The sequence below is a fragment of the Chenopodium quinoa genome, unplaced genomic scaffold (genome assembly GCF_001683475.1).
Source record: "Chenopodium quinoa cultivar QQ74 unplaced genomic scaffold, ASM168347v1, whole genome shotgun sequence".
Lineage (NCBI taxonomy): Eukaryota > Viridiplantae > Streptophyta > Magnoliopsida > Caryophyllales > Amaranthaceae > Chenopodium > Chenopodium quinoa.
In genome coordinates, this window is record NW_018744369.1 from 1,402,640 (window position 1) to 1,424,703 (window position 22,064).

General features: G+C 35.8%; 2 protein-coding genes across 4 annotated transcripts; one reads left to right on the forward strand and one right to left on the reverse strand.

Annotated features, from left to right (window-relative positions):
• Positions 1-2,336: 2,336 nt before the first annotated feature.
• On the forward strand, positions 2,337-14,254 carry LOC110696843 (serine/threonine-protein phosphatase 5-like). 3 transcript variants are annotated; one of them, XM_021874177.1, is made up of 14 exons: positions 2,337-2,483; positions 3,717-3,864; positions 4,411-4,580; positions 4,774-4,845; positions 5,187-5,337; positions 7,783-7,938; positions 9,683-9,791; positions 9,960-10,077; positions 11,518-11,665; positions 11,901-12,149; positions 13,150-13,275; positions 13,359-13,459; positions 13,672-13,746; positions 13,846-14,254. In XM_021874177.1, exons 2-14 carry the CDS (start codon positions 3,786-3,788, stop codon positions 13,903-13,905), a joined length of 1,614 nt encoding a protein of 537 aa, XP_021729869.1. In that variant the 5' UTR covers positions 2,337-2,483; positions 3,717-3,785; the 3' UTR covers positions 13,906-14,254. The 3 variants fall into 3 exon arrangements, with proteins under 3 accessions (XP_021729869.1, XP_021729871.1, XP_021729870.1); XM_021874178.1 differs by having other exon boundaries at positions 2,342-2,578; XM_021874179.1 differs by lacking the exon at positions 7,783-7,938.
• A 5,673-nt stretch (positions 14,255-19,927) lies between these two features.
• On the reverse strand, positions 19,928-22,064 carry LOC110696847 (non-functional pseudokinase ZED1-like). The gene is made up of 2 exons (XM_021874183.1): positions 21,422-22,064; positions 19,928-21,338 (listed from the first exon to the last, which is right to left on the reverse strand). The coding sequence occupies exons 1-2, from the start codon at positions 21,479-21,481 to the stop codon at positions 20,280-20,282; spliced, it is 1,119 nt and encodes a 372-aa protein (XP_021729875.1). The 5' UTR covers positions 21,482-22,064; the 3' UTR covers positions 19,928-20,279.

The window sequence follows — 22,064 nt, forward strand, 5'->3', positions numbered from 1 at the left end:
AAAGCTCGGCCTCCTTGTTTCTCACCTGAGTGCAGCATGAGATTTAAGTCAGCACCACATAACTAAGGCTCATCACGAGCCTCCCTTAAACTCTCCATGAGTAGCCCTGTTTTGAATTTATTCTCATCATCAAGATGGCCATAAATTCCAGAGAATGCCACTTCCCCTGCAGGCTCGAGCATACCCAGGCATCAATATGGTTTGAGGAAAATGATCTCACCGTCACATCAACATTATCGTTCCAAAGAAGAGCTAAACCGCCTCTTCTTCTCCTTCCTTCACCTTCGCATTCGACCGTAAAGCAAGAGTTGAATTTTTTTTTGTTTTATTTTTTCCATCTCAAACACCTTTAACTTCGTCTCCGAAAGAAACACAATCTGGGGGCTTTCAAGAAAAACAATGCATTTCAACGCATTAATTGCAACGATGCTCCTAAACCCCTACAATTCCAAGCTAAAACATAACTCATTGACCACCGAGAGCCCTATTGGTGGGGCTCGCCACTCGTTCAACAAAAATAGTATGCACACGTCTCTTTTTATCCCTCACTTCCTCTTCCAAGATCATTTCCTTTTCACCTGAAGTGCTCCCTTCTCTCTCCCTCTTTTTTTCTCCTGCCAACACCACCCCACTACTCATACATACTATGGTCAGCATCTCTTAGTTCCTTACTCCATTCTTTACCACTTCTTTCATCACCTACCCCCACTACCTCGTCACTTATAGGAGTAGTATAGGTGTTTATTGCGGCTTCAGTACTCCCAAACACAAACATTTCATTCTCTAAACTTTTCTCCTTTTCACTCAAAACATTATTCTCTAAGTGGACAACATCTTCATTATTCAAGCTAACTCCAACCAGCATATTCACCATCTCACTAACTTGCTCACGGACTTCTTCAGTAGGAATTATTTACTTCGATTTGGTAATGAACAAAGTCCTCGCACATCCCCGTCCCTCTGCACCATCCTCCACCTCTCTAAATCCCGGATTGTACTTCCAAGGGGATGCCTTCATCCATGCACCATAAGGGATTGCTAGATTATCTACTTCCCTATGGTCATCACAATCTTTAATGACATGCCCCATGTGGCCACAAAAGTAACAAAAAGCGGTGGCTTCTCATACTCAACCTTAAATAGTTCTTCAATTCCACCCCTTAATTTTAACTTCACCATGCTTAGCTAGTGGTTTTCTCACATCAACAAGTGCTCAGATTCTAATAGATTTATCAATGACAATCCTAGCTTCATTATCCAATTTCACAAACACACCCAATTTATTCCCAATTACTTCAACATTACTAACATTCAATCTACCCTTAAGCGGAAGATTATATACCCTCGCCCACATTGGCAAATGAAAGAGTTGGATATCAGAAGGTTTTACCGAGTCCGTAGTTTCGCCAAGGATCAAAGCATGGTTGTCAAAGTGCCATGGTTGTTCCTCAAGCACTATATTTTTGTCTTGCTAGTGGTAAAATTGAAATAAGACAGGTTATTTCCAATGTTTGTGATGTCAACACCATTCTTAGGCTGCCATAAACCTTTCATTGTTGCGATGAAAGCATTAGCATTAACATTGCGGGACTCTCGCATCTTCATCCTCCTCTCCATCATCATCCCATAAAATTGCTTCATTCAAGTCATCATTAGATTTTTACCCCTCATCACTATATTTATCTTTAGCCTTCTCCCCTTTTGAGAGAGATTGATTATTAACTTCAGTAATTGAAAGAGATTTATTTTGATCACCCATGATTACCAGACAAACTAGTATCACAGGAAGAAAAGCACTGCCAAATTGTGAAACTCGATCCAAAATCGAGAAGAAACCTGGAAAAAAAAAGGAAACCCTAGTTCCAAAACTAGAACAAAACCCTCCCAAGGCAAAATCTAGAGGGAACTGAGAATACTCGGCTCCTTCTAAATTAAGCTATCTCGTACTCACACACTCATACCATTATTATTTCGATCTTGCTAACGAGCGCCCCGGGGCGTTAGATAAAGATAAATTTTATTGGTTGAAATGGTATTAAGTTAGGAATTCATGACGCGTCGTTCGGTGTAATTAATGTTAATTTTACTCTAATATTTGCTTTTTAATTCTTTTATCTAATGTCCCGGGGGCGCTCATTAGCTTTTGCCTTATTATTTTAAAGACTTTAAACCAATGTAATAGCACATGTACAAATTATGAAATTATACCAAAAAGTAAAATTAATGACATACTCGCATAAGTGCGTTGCATGACTCTTAATTTCTTTTTTGATCCCTTAAATCAAGCATCTCCTAGAATCCTAGACTAGACTATAAATATAAAAGAAATTAATTAATTAAATTTTAGAAAATAAAAATTGCAATTTTCCAGAAGTATAGTTGAAGAGCAGCGCAACCCCCAACTCCCAACCCCTGCAAAAACCTTGATAAAACTAGGGTTCTCTCTCCTCCCCTCATTAGGAAGACGCTGTTCTTTCTCACAGGTTCTCCATCTTTCTATTTAAAGCTTTTACCTTTTTTTATTTTTTTCCCAGTATTTTAAAGTTCTTTCCTTTTTCTGGGATATCATTTTTTTCAGGTATAATTTAGGGTTCTTCTTTATCGAGTTGGTACTATAATGTTATTTTGTTAGTTATTGTGTTGATAATTTTACTTCTCATTGTTACACTGTTCTTAATTTTATGGAAAAATCTCTGCTTGTTATTGTTTATTGTAATATTTGTGAACTGAACTTTCTGCATCTGCTTGCTTTGAAATCTTAAAATTTTGAACTTTATGCATCTTTTGTATAATTTTGTATGATTTATGTACTCTGGAAGATTTTAATGTGCTAAAGTTATTGCCTTTTAGCTATTTTTAATTCAATTTGCACAACAAAATTACAAATTGTTTTCTGTTATAATTAGTCATTGTAGCACCATTGATTAGTCTTTTTTGTCCTTTAAGCATCATTGATTGGTGCTTGCAGTATAGTCTAGCTGTACCCTTTTACCTCAATGCTCTATTGTCTTGTTTGGGTTCCCGGAAGCTTAGTTAGAGGAACTGGTGCAGGAGGAGAAGGAGATGGGGTGAGAACTCCAGGGGCCTGGAATTGCCATTACCAAGGAAAGGGAAGGCAGGGAGCGGGCCTTTAGTGTGGCTGTTAAGTGTGAGGAAGGAGTTTAATTGTTGTAGGGTACGTCGATGTTATAAATTTATAATGGCTTTGAACCTCTAGCAGAAAGACAGAAAGTCATTAGTGCAGGCCTCCTCCCTCTTGTTCTTTTTTCTTTTGTAGATGGCGGCGGGGAGGGTGTATGGATGCATATGCTTTAGTGCTGATAATTATGAAAAGGTTAAGGTAGAGAAAACTCTGGGTTCCTCTTAATGGTAATAGCAAGTGACTGAATGGAGGGGAGAGGGTAGATAAGCATTGGAAAGGAGTGTTATCGATTAATTAGGGATACATATATGTGATGATGTCTTCAAATCTCTTGCAGAAAATCATCATGGTGGCTCACTCCGCCTTTCTTTTCTTTTGTGGATGGAGGCGTGGATGGGTATGGCTGCATTTTTGTAAGGGTTGAAAATTATGTGTTGCTACTGTACTTCTTTTGTAGGCTTGCCTATTTTTTTTTTTGGATGGTTCTATGCATACGTGAAGTTTCTAATGTGCATTATATACTTGGATTCACCTTCAGTACTATAGCTTTTAACCACTTTATTTGTGTTGACAGGTCTGGTACGACCCGTTCATGGACATTGCTATCTGAACAATTTCGTAAAGTAGTCTATTCTCCACTTCTATGCCCACAATGGAATCTGAAAGTTCAACAGTGTCACGTGCTGAAGAACTCAAGTCTTCAGCTAATGAAGCATTTAAAGGTATTGTCTATATCTTCGAAAGAATTGCTCTTAGCTTTTGTAGTATAGTAATGATTTTCTATAGAGGTTTTCAAACAATCAAGTTTCTAGCCATCGTAGATTGGCAGTCCTTTTTTTTTAAAAATTATTTTTTTATTTGCCAATTCAGCAGTTCAGTCGCTAATATCTTTAATTATCAATAAGTATAAACAAAAACGTGATATTTTGAATATGTATATTGAGACGAATCTAACAAGATCCCACATGACCATGTTTTTTTCTAAATTATAAATCGTTTAAGGTGGTTAAATTAGAGTTAATGAATAAAATTTAAAGTCAAAACTTGCCAGCTGTTTAATAGAGCAGACTTCTCTGATATACTGTTGTGGCCAGTTTCTAAATGTCATTCAAATCAGTAACTTTTGATTTTTTTTTTTGTTTTTTTGCTTGTGGTTATACTCCTGATGTTTATGTCATTTTTTGTGAATCCTTGATAGATGCTTCATGTATTATTTCTTCTTATTTTAGTTATTTATCTTATAAATTGACTAAATATTGCATTTCCAGCTCACAAGTATTCCCAAGCCATTGATTTGTACTCTCAAGCAATTGAGTTGAATGAGCAGAATGCTGTATATTGGGCTAATCGAGCATTTGCACACACCAAATTGGAAGAGTATGGTAGTGCTATACATGATGCAACAAAGGCTATTGAGATTGATCCCAAGTATTCAAAGGTATGATGCTTTACAATTTCAGTTATCTCTTTGGATATCCTGTGGTACTGTAGTTTTTCTAGTCATAAGTGTTGTTATTAATATTCATGCTGATTATTATATATCAATTATAACATGAGTTTTGTTATACAATGTTAAGTTATAGTTTTTCCCTTTGGCTTTTCCAAAACTTATTCCTGATGGCACTTCACAGGGTTATTATAGGAGAGGGGCAGCATATCTTGCCATGGGTAAATTCAAAGAGGCGCTTAAGGATTTTCAGCAGGTATTATGAAATTAAGGCTACTTTTTTCATTGGAAGCATTCCCCAAGGCCCCAACTTGAACTAATATTGAAATTAAGGCTAGTTTTGTTTTGGGACTAAGGCTTTGTTGTTGTTGTTGTTTCGTTTTTTGAGCCTATTAATAATAGTTCAATTGAACTAAGCATGTTGAGATTGGTGTTTTTTTTAGGTCTCTTTATACTTGTAAAATTCTTTTATATTTTAAATTCATCCTTTTAAATTTCTACCTCCCAAAATTAGCTCATACAGGTCAAAGGCAGCTAACCTGTTGGTTTCTTTATTACCTCGTTTCCTCATCTATGCCTTAAAAATTTTCCGTTCAGGTCAAAAGGATTTGTCCGAATGATCCCGATGCTGCCAAAAAATTGAAAGAATGCGAAAAGGCTGTGATGAAGCTAAAATTTGAGGAGGCTATTTCTGTACCAGTGGCTGAAAGGCGTTCTATAGCAGATTCTATTGACTACCGATCTATTGGTAATTCTCTGTGCAAGTAGCTTGTGAAGTTTTCTCATTGATGTCTCACTGGCTGGCAGATTTTATTTATGACTTTTTAATGTACTATATACTGTCATTAATTCATTATGTTGGCATGATTGTTTGTATTTTTGTTATGTGGCCGTGTCTCAACTCTTCACTTCATAGTAGTATCCATGAACTTGTTCACGACTATGCTAAAAGCTTTGTTGTTCTACTTCTCTTATGATGATCTACTTATCTTGTCTGTGATTACAGAAGTGATGGGATATTTTGTCCTAAATATTGTTCATTTATTCACATATACTACTTATAATGTTGCAAAGTTATATATGCTTATTTAGTTTAGGCTCTGTGCTTGTAAAGGGGCTCTTGAATAGTTGAATTTAGAATCCCAATCCACTGCTGCTCAAGAGCTTAGAAAAGCCTTGTTGAGGAATTTTTGATGAGACACAATGGCTATGCATTAGTTTCACCAGAGTTCACTGTTTGCAGCCCTTTACTATAACAGAATCTCTAAAGCTACAAAGTAAGACTAATGTCTGTGCTTTCGCCTTTTCGCTCATAAAGCTTTTTCAAACTCTAATTTTAGCCTTCCAGGTCTTTTAAGTAAATACTAGAAAGAGGACTGTGACACAAAATAGAACCTTTGGTCTCAAACTTATACTGCCTTTTTTTTTTTTTTTTTTTTTTTTTTTAACACTTATAGTTACACTTCACTTTTCATCAAATCCATGTAATTGATTGGAAAGTAAAAAAAGAAAATGGAAAAAGTGGAATCTTGGGAAAAAAAAGCAAGGAGTCCAAGAGATAAGGATATATGTTTAAACATCTCAAGAATACTTACTTTGTTTCTTTAGCAATATGTTCTGCGACACTCATTTTGAGAAAGAAATTAAATATGGTAAATATACAAATTAGCTAAAATTATTTGATTTGTCCGCTTACAAAGATCGTCTATGTTGGTTTGGGCATGTAAGACGGAGACTCGAGGGTGCATCTGTACGGATAGTGGGACCATGGAGGGGTTAAACGAGGGAGAGGGAGACTGAAAAGGATTTGATTGGAAGGAGTTCAAAAGGATATGAAGTATATGGATGTGCATGAGGATCGAGGTGGTTTGTGGTGGTGAATTTTTGTGGCAGAGAGGAGTAGGTTATGGAGGAAGGTGGGGTGCCAGGCGGTGGTGAAGGGTGTAGATGGGTCGTTGGGATAGTGAGTTTGAGAGAGGAGAGCTGGTGGTCTGGTTGTGCTGGTAATTTTGCTGTAGTTGAAGTGGGGAAGGAGAGGAGAGAGAAAAGGGAGTATTGTGCTTACAATTTTTTTTAAAAAAAAAAATGGGAGCCAATAATTTTGAGACATGTGGCCTGAATGACTTACTCAACTGGTTTCATCAGATCACGGATTATAGGAGAAAATGCCCTTTATAGTTTGCATTATAATAAAATAACCTGTTGTTGGGATTAATATCAGAAGAATGGCCATAGTATCTATTATTCATGTGAAGATTTCCAAACATAAAGTTATTGAACGCATGCCTAACATATAAAACGGTAAAGTATAATCCAATACAGTATAGTCTAATCATTGATTTGAAGGGAGTATATCCCTTCATGTAAAAAGGTTGATTTATACTGTTAAATAATGATAACGGCTAACATTGTTATGTTTGAGTAGAACTGGCATGGGATTTCTGGTGGTTTCTTTCTTGATAATTTTCTTATAGTAAGCGTGTCATGTATCCTTTTTGGTGTTTGCCAATTGTGTTGACCACAACTCAGGTTATTGTTTGGGTTTGTAGCAGAATTGTTTCATTGTGATTACTACACTTTAAAATTATATCCTTACTGTGCTGTCATTTCTGTCTGTATTGGGTGATGAGCTTGTTTCACTTTACGTCCTGTCTCTGTGCTTTTATTGGCCTCTATAAATCATTCTTTTGTGTTTGTGTATGTGATGCCTGGTGATGCAACTGATTGGATAGCTGATCCTTTGCATGATTGTAGATTCTTTTGTTCATAAGGCCTGTTAAATAAGTAGCCACTTTGCATGTTCTGAGTAGTAGTGTTAGGAGTGAGGTGTGTGAGAAACTAAATCATCCAAGTTGCTAGTTAATTGTAGGCATTTTCATATGTGAATGATAGAGATTTCCGATATATAAAGGGATGAAGTCAGCAGTGCTTTTTATGTGGAGAAATTTCAAGATAATACTCGTGTATCTAGTGACTCACTCACCAAGATTGACTTATCAATTAGCATATAGAAAACATATGTCTAGCAGCTATTGGCAATCCTATGCTATGTAAACAGTTAAAAGTTGTAATGTATTGATGTGAAGTGGCAAATTATTAATCATATAATGAATGGGTTGGTTTGATAATAATTTTGTGAAAATAAGTGCTTCATTGAAGTAAATCTCAAGTTATGGTCATATTGTTGTGGCAGTGGCAAGAATGACCACCAGTTCAATGTTGGTGACTGCAGCTGTGGCAGTGGTTCTGGCTGCTGCTTTGATGGCTGCAAAGTTTATGTCAATTGGAGCTGTGTTAGCAATTATGGCTTTGGCAGCATCTATCATGGTCATTGTTTTCCCTTTGGCACGTACGGTCTCATCATTTGGGTGCTTTTAGCAGTTGATTTATATTTGCTTATAATAAGATTGTACTTCCTTTGAGGTTTTCTATGCAAGCTTCTCTTAGCCTTCTTGGGTGATAATCTCTAGGAGGTTGGAAGGACATTGAGGACTTTCTATATGGTGCTTTCTGGCCTGCTGCCTGGCTAAGGTTTTGGTGAAATAAAACTTTCTATACTTTGGCTCCTTATATAGAGTATATACATATCTTCATTCCATAAACCAAACAAAACCGAGCCAAATTTCCGCTCCCTAACAAAGATTTGTGTGCCTTTTGGGTATTAATGCTGACTTCATGGCGGGCACTTGTTCTTCTACTTCCCTACCTATATATATCCATGCACCCATTTGGAGATAGCTTCTCATTTAGTTCGAATTCAGAGAGTTTTGTTATTTAAGCAATTGAGGTATCAGGTTCAAAGGTTTTTCAGATATTCATCTTTCATATTCCTTCTCCTTTCTTGCTTGAATTCTATTGGTGGGTCTAGTGGATTGACACTTGAAACAGTTTTACAATATAGTAATTTCTTATTTTTGTAATAAAAAGTATTGCTCCTGCTTCTGTACAAAATTTAACCTCGATCTTGCGCCATATTAAGAGTGAAAAAATTAGGAGTGCCTAAATGCGCCTCAGTCAAGATCTAGTCTGCATTTGCTGTTGATCAATATGGTTGAGTGTCTGTGCTTCCCCTTTTATAGGAAGTTCATAACAGTATAATAAACTTAGTATGATAACCAGTTTTCTTAAATTTTGATAAAAACAAAGTCAAAGACTCCATGAAAAAGTTTTTCTAGTTACTCTTTTTTTTCCACCTTAGATGATGATTATTCATCCATGAAATTTTCTCTGTAAGTGCTTAGTTGAAGGTGGATCGTGAATGCAAATGGATTAGAGGTGCATCTTTTGTATGTATTGTTTTTGCCGATGAATGATGTTTTATGTTCTTAGGAAAATACTGTCCATGTAATATGTCTATGCATTGTAGTGATTATCTTCTAGTGTATGCATTATATGAGAAGAATGGCCAATGAAATCAATTAGAGATGCTTTTCTTTTTTGTGCTCGATATTTTTACAGAACATTGACTATGTTTCAAATTGCTAGGTGCTCAAAAGTTCATGTTTCTGTTCTTTTTTTTCTTTTCTATTTTGAACAAGGAGACTTTGTTGGGGGTGTTTGTTTGTTCGTGCTTTTTTGTGTTGCTAATGTGCTTTTTTGGTCATTGAGGCTGCTGCACTCTGTCGCTGGATCTTTAGATTTTATGTTGAACTGTATGAGATAGGCTTCCTACAATTGATGAAATGAGTTTTACCTTTTGTTTAGCCTTTTGAATTAGATTCTTCATTCTTGTAGTCTCTAGTACTTAAAGGTAACTCCCTGTTTTCCAGAATGGTTGTCGCTGGTGGCCTATTGTATTTTAAGTGATTTATTTCCTCCTTTCATGTATTAGGAAAGTTATTCTTTTCTCCGAACAGCATAGACACGTGCACACACTACATGTTTGTGTTTTCAGAATTTCCTTGAAGAATCTTGTGTATATCGGTGTTGTGTGTTTCAACTTCAATCATTAATATATTCGCCAAAGGCCTAGTTTGTACTGTTGACAGTTTTACTGACTTAGATTAGACTGAGAAACTTAATCTTGAACTCGATATTGTTTGTATTTTTTTATTGGTATTGAAAGAGACAATTTCGCGATTTTATTGACCCAGAGGTTGAACCACAATATTCCGGGGCTAGCATAGAGGGAGATACAGTAACTCTGGAGTTTGTCAAGAAAATGTTAGAGGACTTCAAAAATCAGAAGTGTTTGCATAAGAGGTATGTTTAGGTTGCAAATGTAGTAGTTTCACAGTTAATTTGTAAAATGTATCAAAATATGACTTGTAAATAATATTGGTAGTGGCAGAAAACAATAAATTTGTTTCTTTTTTCTTGATGTATTTGCTTTTATTTTTAATTTTGTTAATTTTTGCTTTTGTGCTTTAGATATGCGTTCCAGATAGTCTTGCAAACAAGAGAATTGCTGCGTACCCTGCCTTCTCTTGTTGATATAACTGTCCCTAATGGCAAGCAATTTACCGTATGCGGTGATGTACATGGTCAGGTAATTTGGATTTTCTGGCACCTCTCTAGTATAGATCTTACGGATTTGTAGTAATGACAAATACAATTTCTTTCTATTGCTTATTTGTAGAAGCTTGGTTTCTCTCCTGTTTTCATACACTTGAGTAAACTTAGTATAAACTATAAATTTTCTTTAAATTTCCCAGAAACCTGTTCAACGTCTCACTAGTCACTAGAACAGCTCCAGTACTCTCTGTTAAATGTTGATGACTTTTTGCTGTATTTCATGTCTGATTTTGACCTGTTATTTTTCTTCATCTTTATATTTGCCATCAATGTCATTTAGAGATTTTCAATGGAATTTGCTGTCCTCAATTGTCTACAGTTTGCAATTGAGTTGCATATCGTTCTTTGCTGAGACATATAACTTGAAAGACCATGCACACAATTCAAGAATCTATGATTATAGCTTCACGCAAGCTTAAATTAAAACTTTAAGATGTACAGTACTCACTTAATTGTTGGTTTAGAACATTTAGATTGGAATTTATCTATCTGAGCTTGCCATTTTGGCACTTCTGCTATTTTGGATCATTAATTCTGTCAATGTATAAGGTGCAAGTTCAAAATTTTGAACTTTTCGAATTCATGAAGAGATGGTTTTTCATTCATTGGGCTTTTAAAGCAGATTTTGAAAAGTAAAACTGTCAGGATTTGCCCACTTAGTCTAGTGTCATTACAAATGGAATAAAAATAATTGGTAACTTGAGTTTTATTTCTGTAAGTTGGAGATCAATCATGATGAAGTAGGGATTTTATGAGCAAAATAGTGGAGAAATTGGTTACTTTCGACTAGCTGCAGAATCAAGTTAGTTTTGAAGTGGGAAGGACTCGAATGTAAAGATAACTCCAGCTGTTAATTTTGAGCCTCGCCACATGTTTATCTTGTCACTCTTTTAGGAAATGGATAGATCAACTTTGGGCTTATATTTCATAGTGCTGGATGGGCTTTCTATTGCGCCTAAGAGTAAATTTTGTATTCTTTACTTCACAATTTTGAAACAATTTTCTTTCAGACCCTGATCTAGGGAAGGTATCAAGATGGCTATAGGGTCTTGTTACGAGCTGTAATATGACGAGTTTCCTATACCATTGCTTAAGAAGTTCTTTTCCATAGGGTTGTTGATGGCAATTTGGTACTCCTGGGCGTATATTTAGGCTTGCATCAGTTGTTATTAGTTGGGCCAATCTCTGAATAGATCTAGAAAAGAGTTATTGAGTGCCATCCTCTGTTGCTTATTTCTTTGTTTGTGCGTAATCATTGAAGGGAGGAATTAGCAGCTGTTAGATCTGTAGACTTTACCGTGTGACTGAATATTTTCTTGAGTTTTTTTAATTATGTTTTATTTTGTCTATTATGGTGCATGTTTCCCTTATAATTTTACAGTGATTTTAAATGTGCTCTATGATTTTGTTGCAGTTTTATGATCTTCTAAATATCTTTGAGCTCAATGGGCTCCCGTCAGATGATAATCCTTATTTGTTTAACGGTGACTTTGTGGATAGAGGTTCCTTCTCCCTGGAGGTTATTCTCACGCTTTTTGCATTTAAGTGCATGTGCCCATCTGGTAAATACTCTCTCTGTTCTCTTATTAATGATAAGTGTCTTGTACTGGTACTATGTATCCATTGTAGACTGTTAGTTTTGTATTTAGTTCCTGATTAGTGCTGCTTTAATGGTAGAGTATGGCCTTGAAAAGTACTGTTAATACTTTGAGAAATTTATGCCGTCCAAAATTTGGCAATTTTTTCAGAGTTTTGTGATTCTCAACTGTTCCTTTCCTTTTTTCTGTGACATGTCAGCTATGTATCTTGCAAGAGGAAATCATGAAAGCAGAAGCATGAATAAGATTTATGGATTCGAAGGGGAAGTCAGGTCCAAATTGAGTGAAACATTTGTTGAGCTCTTTGCAGAAGTTTTCTGCTGTTTACCTTTGGCTCATGTCATAAATCAGAAGGTATTTGTGGTCCATGGTGGTCTTTTCAGTGTAGATGGAGTAAAGCTTTCTGACATACGAGCAATTGATCGATTTTGCGAACCTCCCGAAGAAGGTAAAGTACCTTTGGATACTAATAAGAATGTGTTTTTTTGGGGCTGTTTCATTGGCTTATAGAACTACAGAAGTGACTTTGTCTATATACACTTTAAATTGAATGACTTTTTTCATTTTTTTTTGTTCTTTGGACTTCTCTTATTGAGCACGATTCTATCTGTTCACAGTAACAATCATACTGTTCTTATTCTTAGCTGTCTTGTTATCTGTATGTAGATGACAAATCTTTCCTTCCTGATTAACTGTTTAGTCATTATTTGATACAATTTCATATGTATATATACTTGCCCATCCAGCAAATTTATTTTTGATTCTTAATTTGATTTATGGTCTTCATATACTTGTATTTTTTGTTGTCATTAATACCATCCTGTCAGAGAAGAAAATGTCTTAAGTATTGACTTATCCCAGTATGAAAATAGGCTGATATTGGGATTGCAATATCATCTCTAGAAAGTTACGAGTATTGTAGAATCATGTAGTTTAACTTCATGTACCTAATTTTACTCAAGGATGAACATGATTCTTTAACCATGTGCTTTATTAATTACAAAGTGTTCTAAGAAGTCTTATGTACCTGGTGTTGGCTTCACCATTCAGGGATAGTTGTGTTTTAATTGAACAGTTCCAGAGGATTTACACATATTTTGCCCTTATTTTTGGTATGATCGTTAATTCAAAATAGACTGAATAATGAGAAGCCAATTTCTTATGATTGATCTGGAGAAACTTCCACCCCAGCTACCAATCCCTGTAGCGGTATACAATTTGGAGTGTTAAGATGTTGGTCTGTCTGAGGGTGGTTTAATTTATTTCATATGTCTTTATTTTGTCTATGATTTTAACTGTAACCCCAATAACAGTTGGTTTGTCTATGATTCTAAATTTCATGTCTTTATTTTGTCTATTCTTAAGAAGGTTGAAAGATGGATTATGTTTGTGAAGCTTTACTTGTCTTGGAATCATGTGGATGAATTTTTTCCTTTTGGGATTTACAGGATTGATGTGTGAAGTATTGTGGAGTGATCCACAATCCAACCTAGGGAGGGGTCCCAGTAAGCGTGGTGTTGGTCTTTCGTTTGGTCCCGATGTCACCAAGAGGTTCCTGCAAGACAATAACTTAGGTACACTTTTTACCCTGAATTAGTAGCTCTTTGTTAATATTGATGACAATGTATTTTATTAATGTTCATGTATTCTTTTCCAGATCTAGTTGTTCGATCTCATGAAGTGAAAGATGAAGGGTACGAAATTGAGCATGATGGTAAGCTGATTACTGTGTTTTCTGCACCAAACTATTGTGATCAGGTAATTCACTTTCGTTTCACTTATTACTTGAATTGGTTTTTAGGATTCTTTAGGTAAATGAAGTTTTCTTGGGGGTCACAGATTCACAGTTCAACCTTATGTTAGATTATGAAGATCAAGATCTGTTTTTGCTCATCAATAATATCTTATTAGGCCATAGTGTTTTTACTAAATTTAAGTACTATATAATTAATGGACTTTTACCTTTGCAGATGGGGAATAAGGGTGCATTGATTCGTTTTGAAGCCCCAGAAATGAAACCAAACATTGTCACATTCCCTGCTGTGGTTAGTAACTTTGCCTTGCCTTCTGCTCGCTTATTAATCCTGTTTGTAGGTTATTGAACACTCAAGTATTTATATTTTTAATTTTTGATGTTTTTGCAGTCTCATCCTGATGTCAAACCAATGGCTTATGCCAACAACTTCCTTAGAATGTTTTCATGATTGCCGTTTAGGATGACATTCAGTTACATTATCATGTACAATTTTTGAGCAGCAAGGATGTCGTAGCTTGCTATTTTCCTGGGTACTACTCTTATTCCTCCAACATTTGTGGTTCAAGATTACTCACCTTGCACGCTCTTAACCAAGAAGATAGTACTGCTGCACAAAACACAGTGCCATGTAAAACTATGTGGCACCTTTTTCATTTTATAATTGTTTTTGCAGTTTTGTATCTTCCATATTGTTTATTTGTTCCTCGACAGCTAAAGAAAAATCAAAACAATTTTTTTTATAGGCAAAAAATGTTTTCTGTATTCTTTCTTCTATATTGGATTTGTGCATCAAGAAACTTAAGTGTGTAGCAAAGCAGCAGATAGTGATATGCATTGGAGTAGTGCTTATTGATTGATAAGTAAAATGCTGAACTTGGTAATTTTAGACCTTTGCAAACACGACATATGTAGTTATAGTCCATTTATACAGATGCAAATTTAAGATTACATACATTTTTTTAAAAAACGAACGGACCTTTGCTAACAGTGTCTGAGCAAATGATTAGAGCCTCTCAACTCTTGGATGCATTAGATTCCTGTTTTCTCTCCCTTAAAAAACAAGCAGGTGGTTCACTTTTTGATATCACGAGTACACAATCGTTCATTCTGGGAATTAGCACTATAACAAGAGTTTTGAAAAGGTCCTTCTCTTTGCCTAGAATGTCCGAGAGTGGAATATATTGAAGGTTATAAGTTATAACATCTACTTTTACTTCCTGTTATACTCTCTTGCTAGTTGCTACCAGCTATCTATGAAGCTAGGTAACTTGTTTTTCTGTTCAGATGAGGCCTCAACTCTGGGTGTCTCGTAGTTTCAATGTGTGGATTGTTACGGATTGAGGTGAAAGTTGTTGCAGTGCCTATCTTTGTACTGGGAACAGCCATCACATTTATGGTTAACATTATTATTTTTTCGTAAATGGCAAGGTTATGCTTCAGCTCTCTCAATTGATCTTCAGATTGAGTTTCGATGTTGTTGGTCATCTTCTGCCATATCGAACAATGCAGATACAGGGTTTGCTGAACCCAAATAGCTCATCTTCAGGAACATCCAACAGTCTCATTCACAAATATACTTTCACATAATCTCTTATTTTGATATTTTCATAGCTCTCAAGTAGCTCATCTTCAGGAACATCTAACAGTCTAATCCATGAATTGTAGAATTTTCACCAGTGGAGACTTCACATTTGCCTGTACTGCATTTTCGACAATTGAGAAATGACCAAAAGAGTTTGAGGTTTATGAAGTGTCAGACCTTGCTACAACTCAAATCTGCTTCAATTATTAGATAAACAGTTGGAAATACAACCACATATCTTGACTATTGTATTATTGTTTCCTCGATAGCAATCGTCTGCTTTAGCTCTACTGATTCATCTGCATATTCAGGCTTCAAAGCCAACCTCAATCAGCTCTTCTTTTGGAACAGCTACGGAAGTATCTGAGTAACATCTTCACTATAGCTTTTCTGAAAGTTGTGAAATGCAATACTACTACTACTAACTACTACTACTACGTGTTTAGCCATCTTTTGTTACGCAATACTCCCTCCACCCCCTTTTATCTGCTCCAAAGGGTGAAGTTACTTTTCAAATTATTGGTTGAAATGAGTTGATGAGTGAGAAATACAGTGTGATTAATAATGTAGTGGATGTGAGAGTAAAGTTGTGGTCCTCCATAAATCATAAATAAATAAATAAATAATATGGGACAAACTTAAAGGACAGACTAAAGGGAAAATGGCACAATTATTTAGAGACAAAAGGAGTAGCACTCATATTAGCACCGTATTGCACTGCAACATTGCAATAACTTCTAGTAGTCTACCATAGATTGAAGTTTTTCACTAACCCACAAGAACAAGCACTTCATTGTGGAGGATAACATTTGAAAAAGAAGAAAAAAAAAACCTTCTAGGTCAAGATTTTGTGGTATGAAGGTATTGAATAGGGATGTCAATGGGACGGGATGGGTACAACATAAAATCCACTCTCGCCCCATCACTCATGGCGGGTATGATTTTTATCTCCATCCCCGCCCCATCACTTGCCAAACCATGACCCATCGATGGGTCTCTTACTTGACCTGTCCCACTGACATCCATACTATTGAAGGATAAACATATTAACATCTCACTCTACATTTTCTATTCCGTCTTGAAGATTCTATGACCAGTTAAAAGTAAAAAGGAAATTACATTAACAATAGAACTACAGAAGAATTACGTACGGAGTAGCATGTATCTTACATGTACTGATACGATATCACAATGTACTAACTAATTAAAGGAGACTGAGGCGAAGATAGAATTTCCATATCTATCATAACACTACCTTGTTGATTTTTATTTTAAAACATTTTTAACAATTTAAAATCGTTTAAAACTTTAAATGATTTTTGGTAAAAGAAAATAGGGTGGGTCTCATTATTTATTGTGGTCATAAGAATGACCCCTCAACGAACCCACTTTTTCCTTTAGGTGAACAAAATATATTTATTTAATTATTATAGAAAGATCTTTTTTTCCTTCAGGTGAACCTACTTTTTCCTCCAATTTTTATTTTTTTGGCAAATAAAATCCTGATTGTAAATTTTTTTTGTTGAAGACAAACAATTACCTCTAATCCACTTATTTAAGATCTAATTTCTTCTAATAACTCTTTAATCCGGCCTCACTTAATCATTTAATAATTAAATTAAGGGAAATAAATAAAATTATATAAAAACCACCACCCCAACCACCAACAGCCACCCCACTCTATTTCCCTTACCCATGGCAGCAGCCCCCACCACCGACTGAGTCCCTCACCGCTGGCGACTCCCTCCTTTATCCCCTTATCCTCTCTTTCCTTCTTCATCTTCTTCACCAATTTCCTTCAAAAATTCTAACTTCATCTTTCTCTCTCCTCAATCTAGGTTATCAATGGCTTCTCCTCAATTATCTCACAAAATCCCTAATTTATCAATACTAAGTTCGAATTCCTCTCTCCTCCTTCCACCGGCATGTCCGCCATTGATGCGATACGTTACAGTCGCGAAGCCGGAGAATTTCCAATAGAGCAGGGCTACGTGGCGCCGTGAGTTTCTCCAGCGAGCGAGTAATCGGAGTAGGGCGAGTTTGTTGTGGGTGTTGACGACGGAAGTAGGCTAGCAGTCAGGTGTGGTTGGGGTGGTTTTCGTGGGATGGGGTCATGGGGACAGCGATTCTGGTAACTTAGAAGGGGGAGGGAGCTGCTCCCATTAAGGCTGAGCAAAACTACCCAAAAACCCGAAAACCCGTTCCGTTACCGTTCCGAAAATTAGGGTACCCGATCCGATAACCATAACGGTTCGAGTACCCGTTCCGATAATTTGTTATCGGGTATGGTTTTTGGGTATCATTTTAAAATTACCGGGTAGCCGTTTCGTTCCGATAAGCAATTATTTTTTTTTCCTACTTAAATCTATGTTTTCAATATTTAAACTCTTACATTACTTCATAATCACTATAAATATCAATAATTAGTAATGTTGTTAATAATTTGGTCAAGATCATGTGGTATTGTTACTAATTAGTGTGAAAAAATATCATAATAACTAATTTTTTAAGTTTAATTATCACTATTGGATACTTTTTTGGGTACCCGATAACCGTTCCGAAAATACGGGTACCCGAAGTCCGGGAACCCGAACTTATCGGTTCGGGTTATGGATATGACTTTTAGTGATATTGGTTATCGGGTCCCCGAACCGTTAGTACTAACAGTACGGGTACCCGTCCCATGCTCACCCCTAGCTCCCATGGTGGGGTAGTGGATTTTTTTTTTTTTTATTTCTTTATAAATTAATCTAACTATCAAATGGTTGAGTGAGAGTTAGAAGGTGATTTGAAGAAATTTGATGTTAATTGAGAAAATTAGTGGCGCTAGGTTTCTTTAAACAAAAATTTTAATATTTGGGTTTTTTTTTTTTTTTTTTTTTTTTTTTTTTTTTTTTTTTTTTTAACGATAAAGCCTTTAAAATGTTTTTTCTCGTAAAATGGTGCATTTAAAAGGTTTTTATTTTTGACAAATTTTCCTTATTTTTAAAATATTTTTAACACTTTAGAATCGTTTAAAACTTTAAATGATTTTTGGTAAAAGAAAATAGGGTGGGTCTCATTATTTATTGTGGTCATAAGAATTACTCCTCAACGAACCCACTTTTTCCTTCAGGTGAACAAAATATATTTATTTAATTATTATAAAAAGATCTTGTTTTTTTTCAAGTGACCTCTTTGCACATTTACTCCCTTTAATCAAGTAAAGATGACCTTACCCATCTACAATATGAGGGTATAAGGGAAAAAAAAAATTGAAGATGACCCTAGTATTCATCTTGATTAGAGTTATGGGCTTATGGCATTAATATTCATCACTATTCAAATGTTTGCATCTTATTTATGCCATTGGTTACCCTAAACTCTCAAGTAAAAGTATCACCAGAGGCAATTAACCATGTTAATATAACCATTTGTTATTTGTTTGTACGTTACCATATGGTAAAATATGTAAACCTTAACAAGTATCTCAAAAATAAATTTTATTGGTAAGGGGAAGGACTCTGATCGAATCTCAACCCTCACGGTTTTTTTTGGTCCGGAATTTACAAGTCAGACATTTTGAAAGGTACAATCTTCAAAGTGTCTCTAGTAGAGACTAAACCCCAAACCTCAAGATTGGAAGGTACAATCTTTCCCACTAGATCAAGCTTAGCTTGGTGTATCTCAAATACATGTAAGACAACCATTTAAAGAGTATGTAAAAAGTATAGGTATTGCACATATGTTACGTGAACACCAAGTTCGTTAAGAGTGACTTGCAGAATAGAGATAAGTTATATAATTGCAAGTACATCTGTACATTTACATACTAAGTATTAAATAATTTACAATGACACAACAGCATACATTGAGGAGCAAGTGTTGCTTTCCACACCATTGTTTCTAAATCCAAGAACTTGAATTTGTTGAAGCTAAATTAGAAATTGCACGATTGAATTGAATAAAATAAATGGTCTGTGCAGAGTCATACTGTATTCGACATTACAGCAACTCAGCAAGGAGTGTAAATTACAGGACAGATGACTGAAATAGATTATCACCTGACTTCCCATTTTTTCAGATGGACAATGATAAGGCGATAATCATACAGTAGGAGAGGCTAATGCCTCAGCTGTACAAATTCATCTACAGACTTCAGATTCAATCATATTGGATTATCTTCTGGCAGTCTTGTCACATTCAAATATGCAGATGCAGGCTTTGCGCCTTTCACCTCAAGTCCCCAACCTTAATCGGTTCATCTTCTAGAACATCCTACCTATATCAGCCAGTCCGGAAATATATTTTCACACAATCACTCTCATCTATAATTAGTTTCTATATAGTAACCAACAAAACTTTCATGAATGACAAATTTTCCACCCCTGGAAAATGGAGGGTGTTACCTCCACATTTACTTGTACTATATTAGGAAAATTGAGGAAAGCAATACTCCAACACGTACTGCAGTCAGGCCACCGCATAGTACTTATAGGGGCAACTAGCATATCCATCGCATATTACTAACTTTTGATGCCTCTACTTGAAAGAACAAGTCAAACCATAATCCCCCTCATACCACACAACTACACACGAAGGGGCTGTCAAAGCCGAGGTACCATCCAACAAGATAGGCTTGGAACCCTTTTCTCTACAGTTATAGAGAGACATATTGGTCCAACCATCATCAGCTCTAGTAGTAACATGGTACTAACTCTTAAGCAAACCTGAGAGTGGTATCGGAAGTTCATTAAAGGTAACTTTAACAAATTTTCATATCCATACCATACAAAAGAAAAACAAAATTTCGAAAACCTGATAATAAGATGCAAATACAGATAGGAAAATAAATTCTTCAGGCAATTTTGTCAAAGAGTCTTGGCGTTACAGGAGAAAGGCTTAAGTTCCAACTGAATAAGAAAATTCAATGAAACACCAAAAACTGATGATATACCTGAAAAAAAGTGTCCTATTTCATGTCATAGTTTTCTGTTTGATGATATAACATAGAGTTGCACAGCAAGATTGCAACAACCTATTTGGAAGATTTATTAACAGGCAAAAATTGTTAAGAAACCCGTTAAGTTCTGAAGGATTATACAATTATGAACTTCTAAATACCACTTACGGATATTGTAGATAATGGAAATCCAACGACGAACAATTCAGCATCACATCCTACAGTTTGCAGATTCTCTAAATCTCTGAGCAGCTTGCAGAATGCTGTACTGTGAAAGATAGAGACAACCATTAATATTTCAAGGTCCGCTGCTACACTCAGGGAAAGATTCAGAGGATTTGATCATGCTGTTGAGTTCAGTTGCCACATCCACCATAGTCGGCCTGGCATGTTCTTCTGTTTCTGTGCACCGAAGTGCAAGCTCTACTGAAGCTCTTAGTTGCTCTTTAAGCTCTTCATTGGTTGACAATTTATTTCCACCAATAACAGGGTCAATGATCTCAGAGATGCTGTTTTGTCCAAGACCATTCTTAACCCATTCAACTATATGAGTATGCACACCATTGTCCCCTAGCGACTTGTCTGGCCTTATTAGCACAGCATCTTTTCCTGTCAAGAGCACGAGAAAAAACACGCCAAATGCATACACATCTACACTCTCTGACACCCTATTATAGTAACCATATTCAGGTGCAAGATAACCATATGTCCCAACTATAATATCTTCAACGTACTCTTCACCCTCAGGAACAGAAATGGAAAGACTGAAGTCAGAAAGTTTAGCAGCATTATCCTCACCCAAGTACACATTTCGAGGTTTTAAGCTCCTATGGATAATAGGCCGGTGAAAAGCAGCGTGAAGATATGCCATAGCATGAGAGATCTCCCATGATATTCGTAGCCTCTCCCTCCAACCAAGTGGTGGTTTATCATGATTCTTATCTCTGAATATTATATCATGAAGAGTATCATTTTCTACCCACTCGAAAACAAGGACAGTGTATTTGGTCTCAAGACAACAGCCAAGAAGCTTGTGCACATTCTTATGCGCGCTCATTTGTGCAGCAACCACAATTTCACGAAAGGTTCCAGAGTTAAGATTAGCATCATATTTTTCAGATTGCTCCTTCACCAAAACACATCTTCCATCCCAAAAACCTTTATACCATTTAACATCCCATTCCTTGAAGGACATCGAGTGTTGTTCCAAATTCATAGAGTTGAGCTCATCTACTGAGAAGTAGCGGATGGGGTTTCCTCTACCATGAAACAAGGAAATACTTTCCTCTAATACCAATGCTCCATTCTGTATAAAGTTATCTATGCTCCCTTTGAAAACCATGTATTTGCCACTTTCCTGCATCAACAGCGAAAATATTAACATGCTCATCTTTAGAGTTAGACCCCTACAACATTTGCATTATTTGTGTATATTCATACCATTCCATCTTCTTTTCGTCGGAGACTGGTGGTCTTCCATATCTTTCCTAACAAAGTCATTCACATAGACTTACTATTTTCTCTAGATCCAAGCACCTCCTGTGATGGTTACTGAATCCTTGCTTAACAGATAATTAATAGAATTGGCAATGATAACTTATAAAGAATTATGTAGAATTGGCTAAGAAATGAAAGAATATATAGTACAATTCTATGTCAAGTAAAAAATTTATAATGATTTGAGAATTGGGGTTATGAAATGTATACCATATCTCAAATTATTGAAGAGATTGGACAGCACCTTTTGGAATGGAACTTGAATTCTTTAGATTACAAAGTTGAAAGATATACATTTGTCTGTCTACTTTACCACCATTGTATGCTAACTAAATAAATAAACAAAAACTGTAACATGTCAAATTCTTAAAAGTCAAAATGCAGCAATATTTGACTCACCATTTATATAAGTGAACACATTCAAGATATAGAAGAGGCAAGAATTAGCCGAAATCAAGAACCATAAAGTGTCTAAGATCTTGTGGTGACTGGTAACTTAAATAATGGACTGACCCCTCAAAGGAATATAAATGGAATAAAAATATATAAAAATTCATGGTGCAAGTTAGAGCTGTTCATGGACGGG

What these genes read in the sequence shown, in the direction of transcription:
- LOC110696843 (XM_021874177.1), top strand. Translation starts at nt 3,786, where the DNA reads ATGCCCACAATGGAATCTGAAAGTTCAACAGTGTCACGTGCTGAAGAA. An exon ending in CAGAAGTGTTTGCATAAGAG is followed by an intron (nt 9,792 to 9,959) that starts GTATGTTTAGGT and finishes TTTGTGCTTTAG; the next exon opens with ATATGCGTTCCAGATAGTCT. An exon ending in GCGGTGATGTACATGGTCAG is followed by an intron (nt 10,078 to 11,517) that starts GTAATTTGGATT and finishes ATTTTGTTGCAG; the next exon opens with TTTTATGATCTTCTAAATAT.
- LOC110696847 (XM_021874183.1), bottom strand. Translation starts at nt 21,481, where the DNA reads ATGACTTTGTTAGGAAAGATATGGAAGACCACCAGTCTCCGACGAAAA. An exon ending in GACGAAAAGAAGATGGAATG is followed by an intron (nt 21,339 to 21,421) that starts GTATGAATATAC and finishes CTGTTGATGCAG; the next exon opens with GAAAGTGGCAAATACATGGT.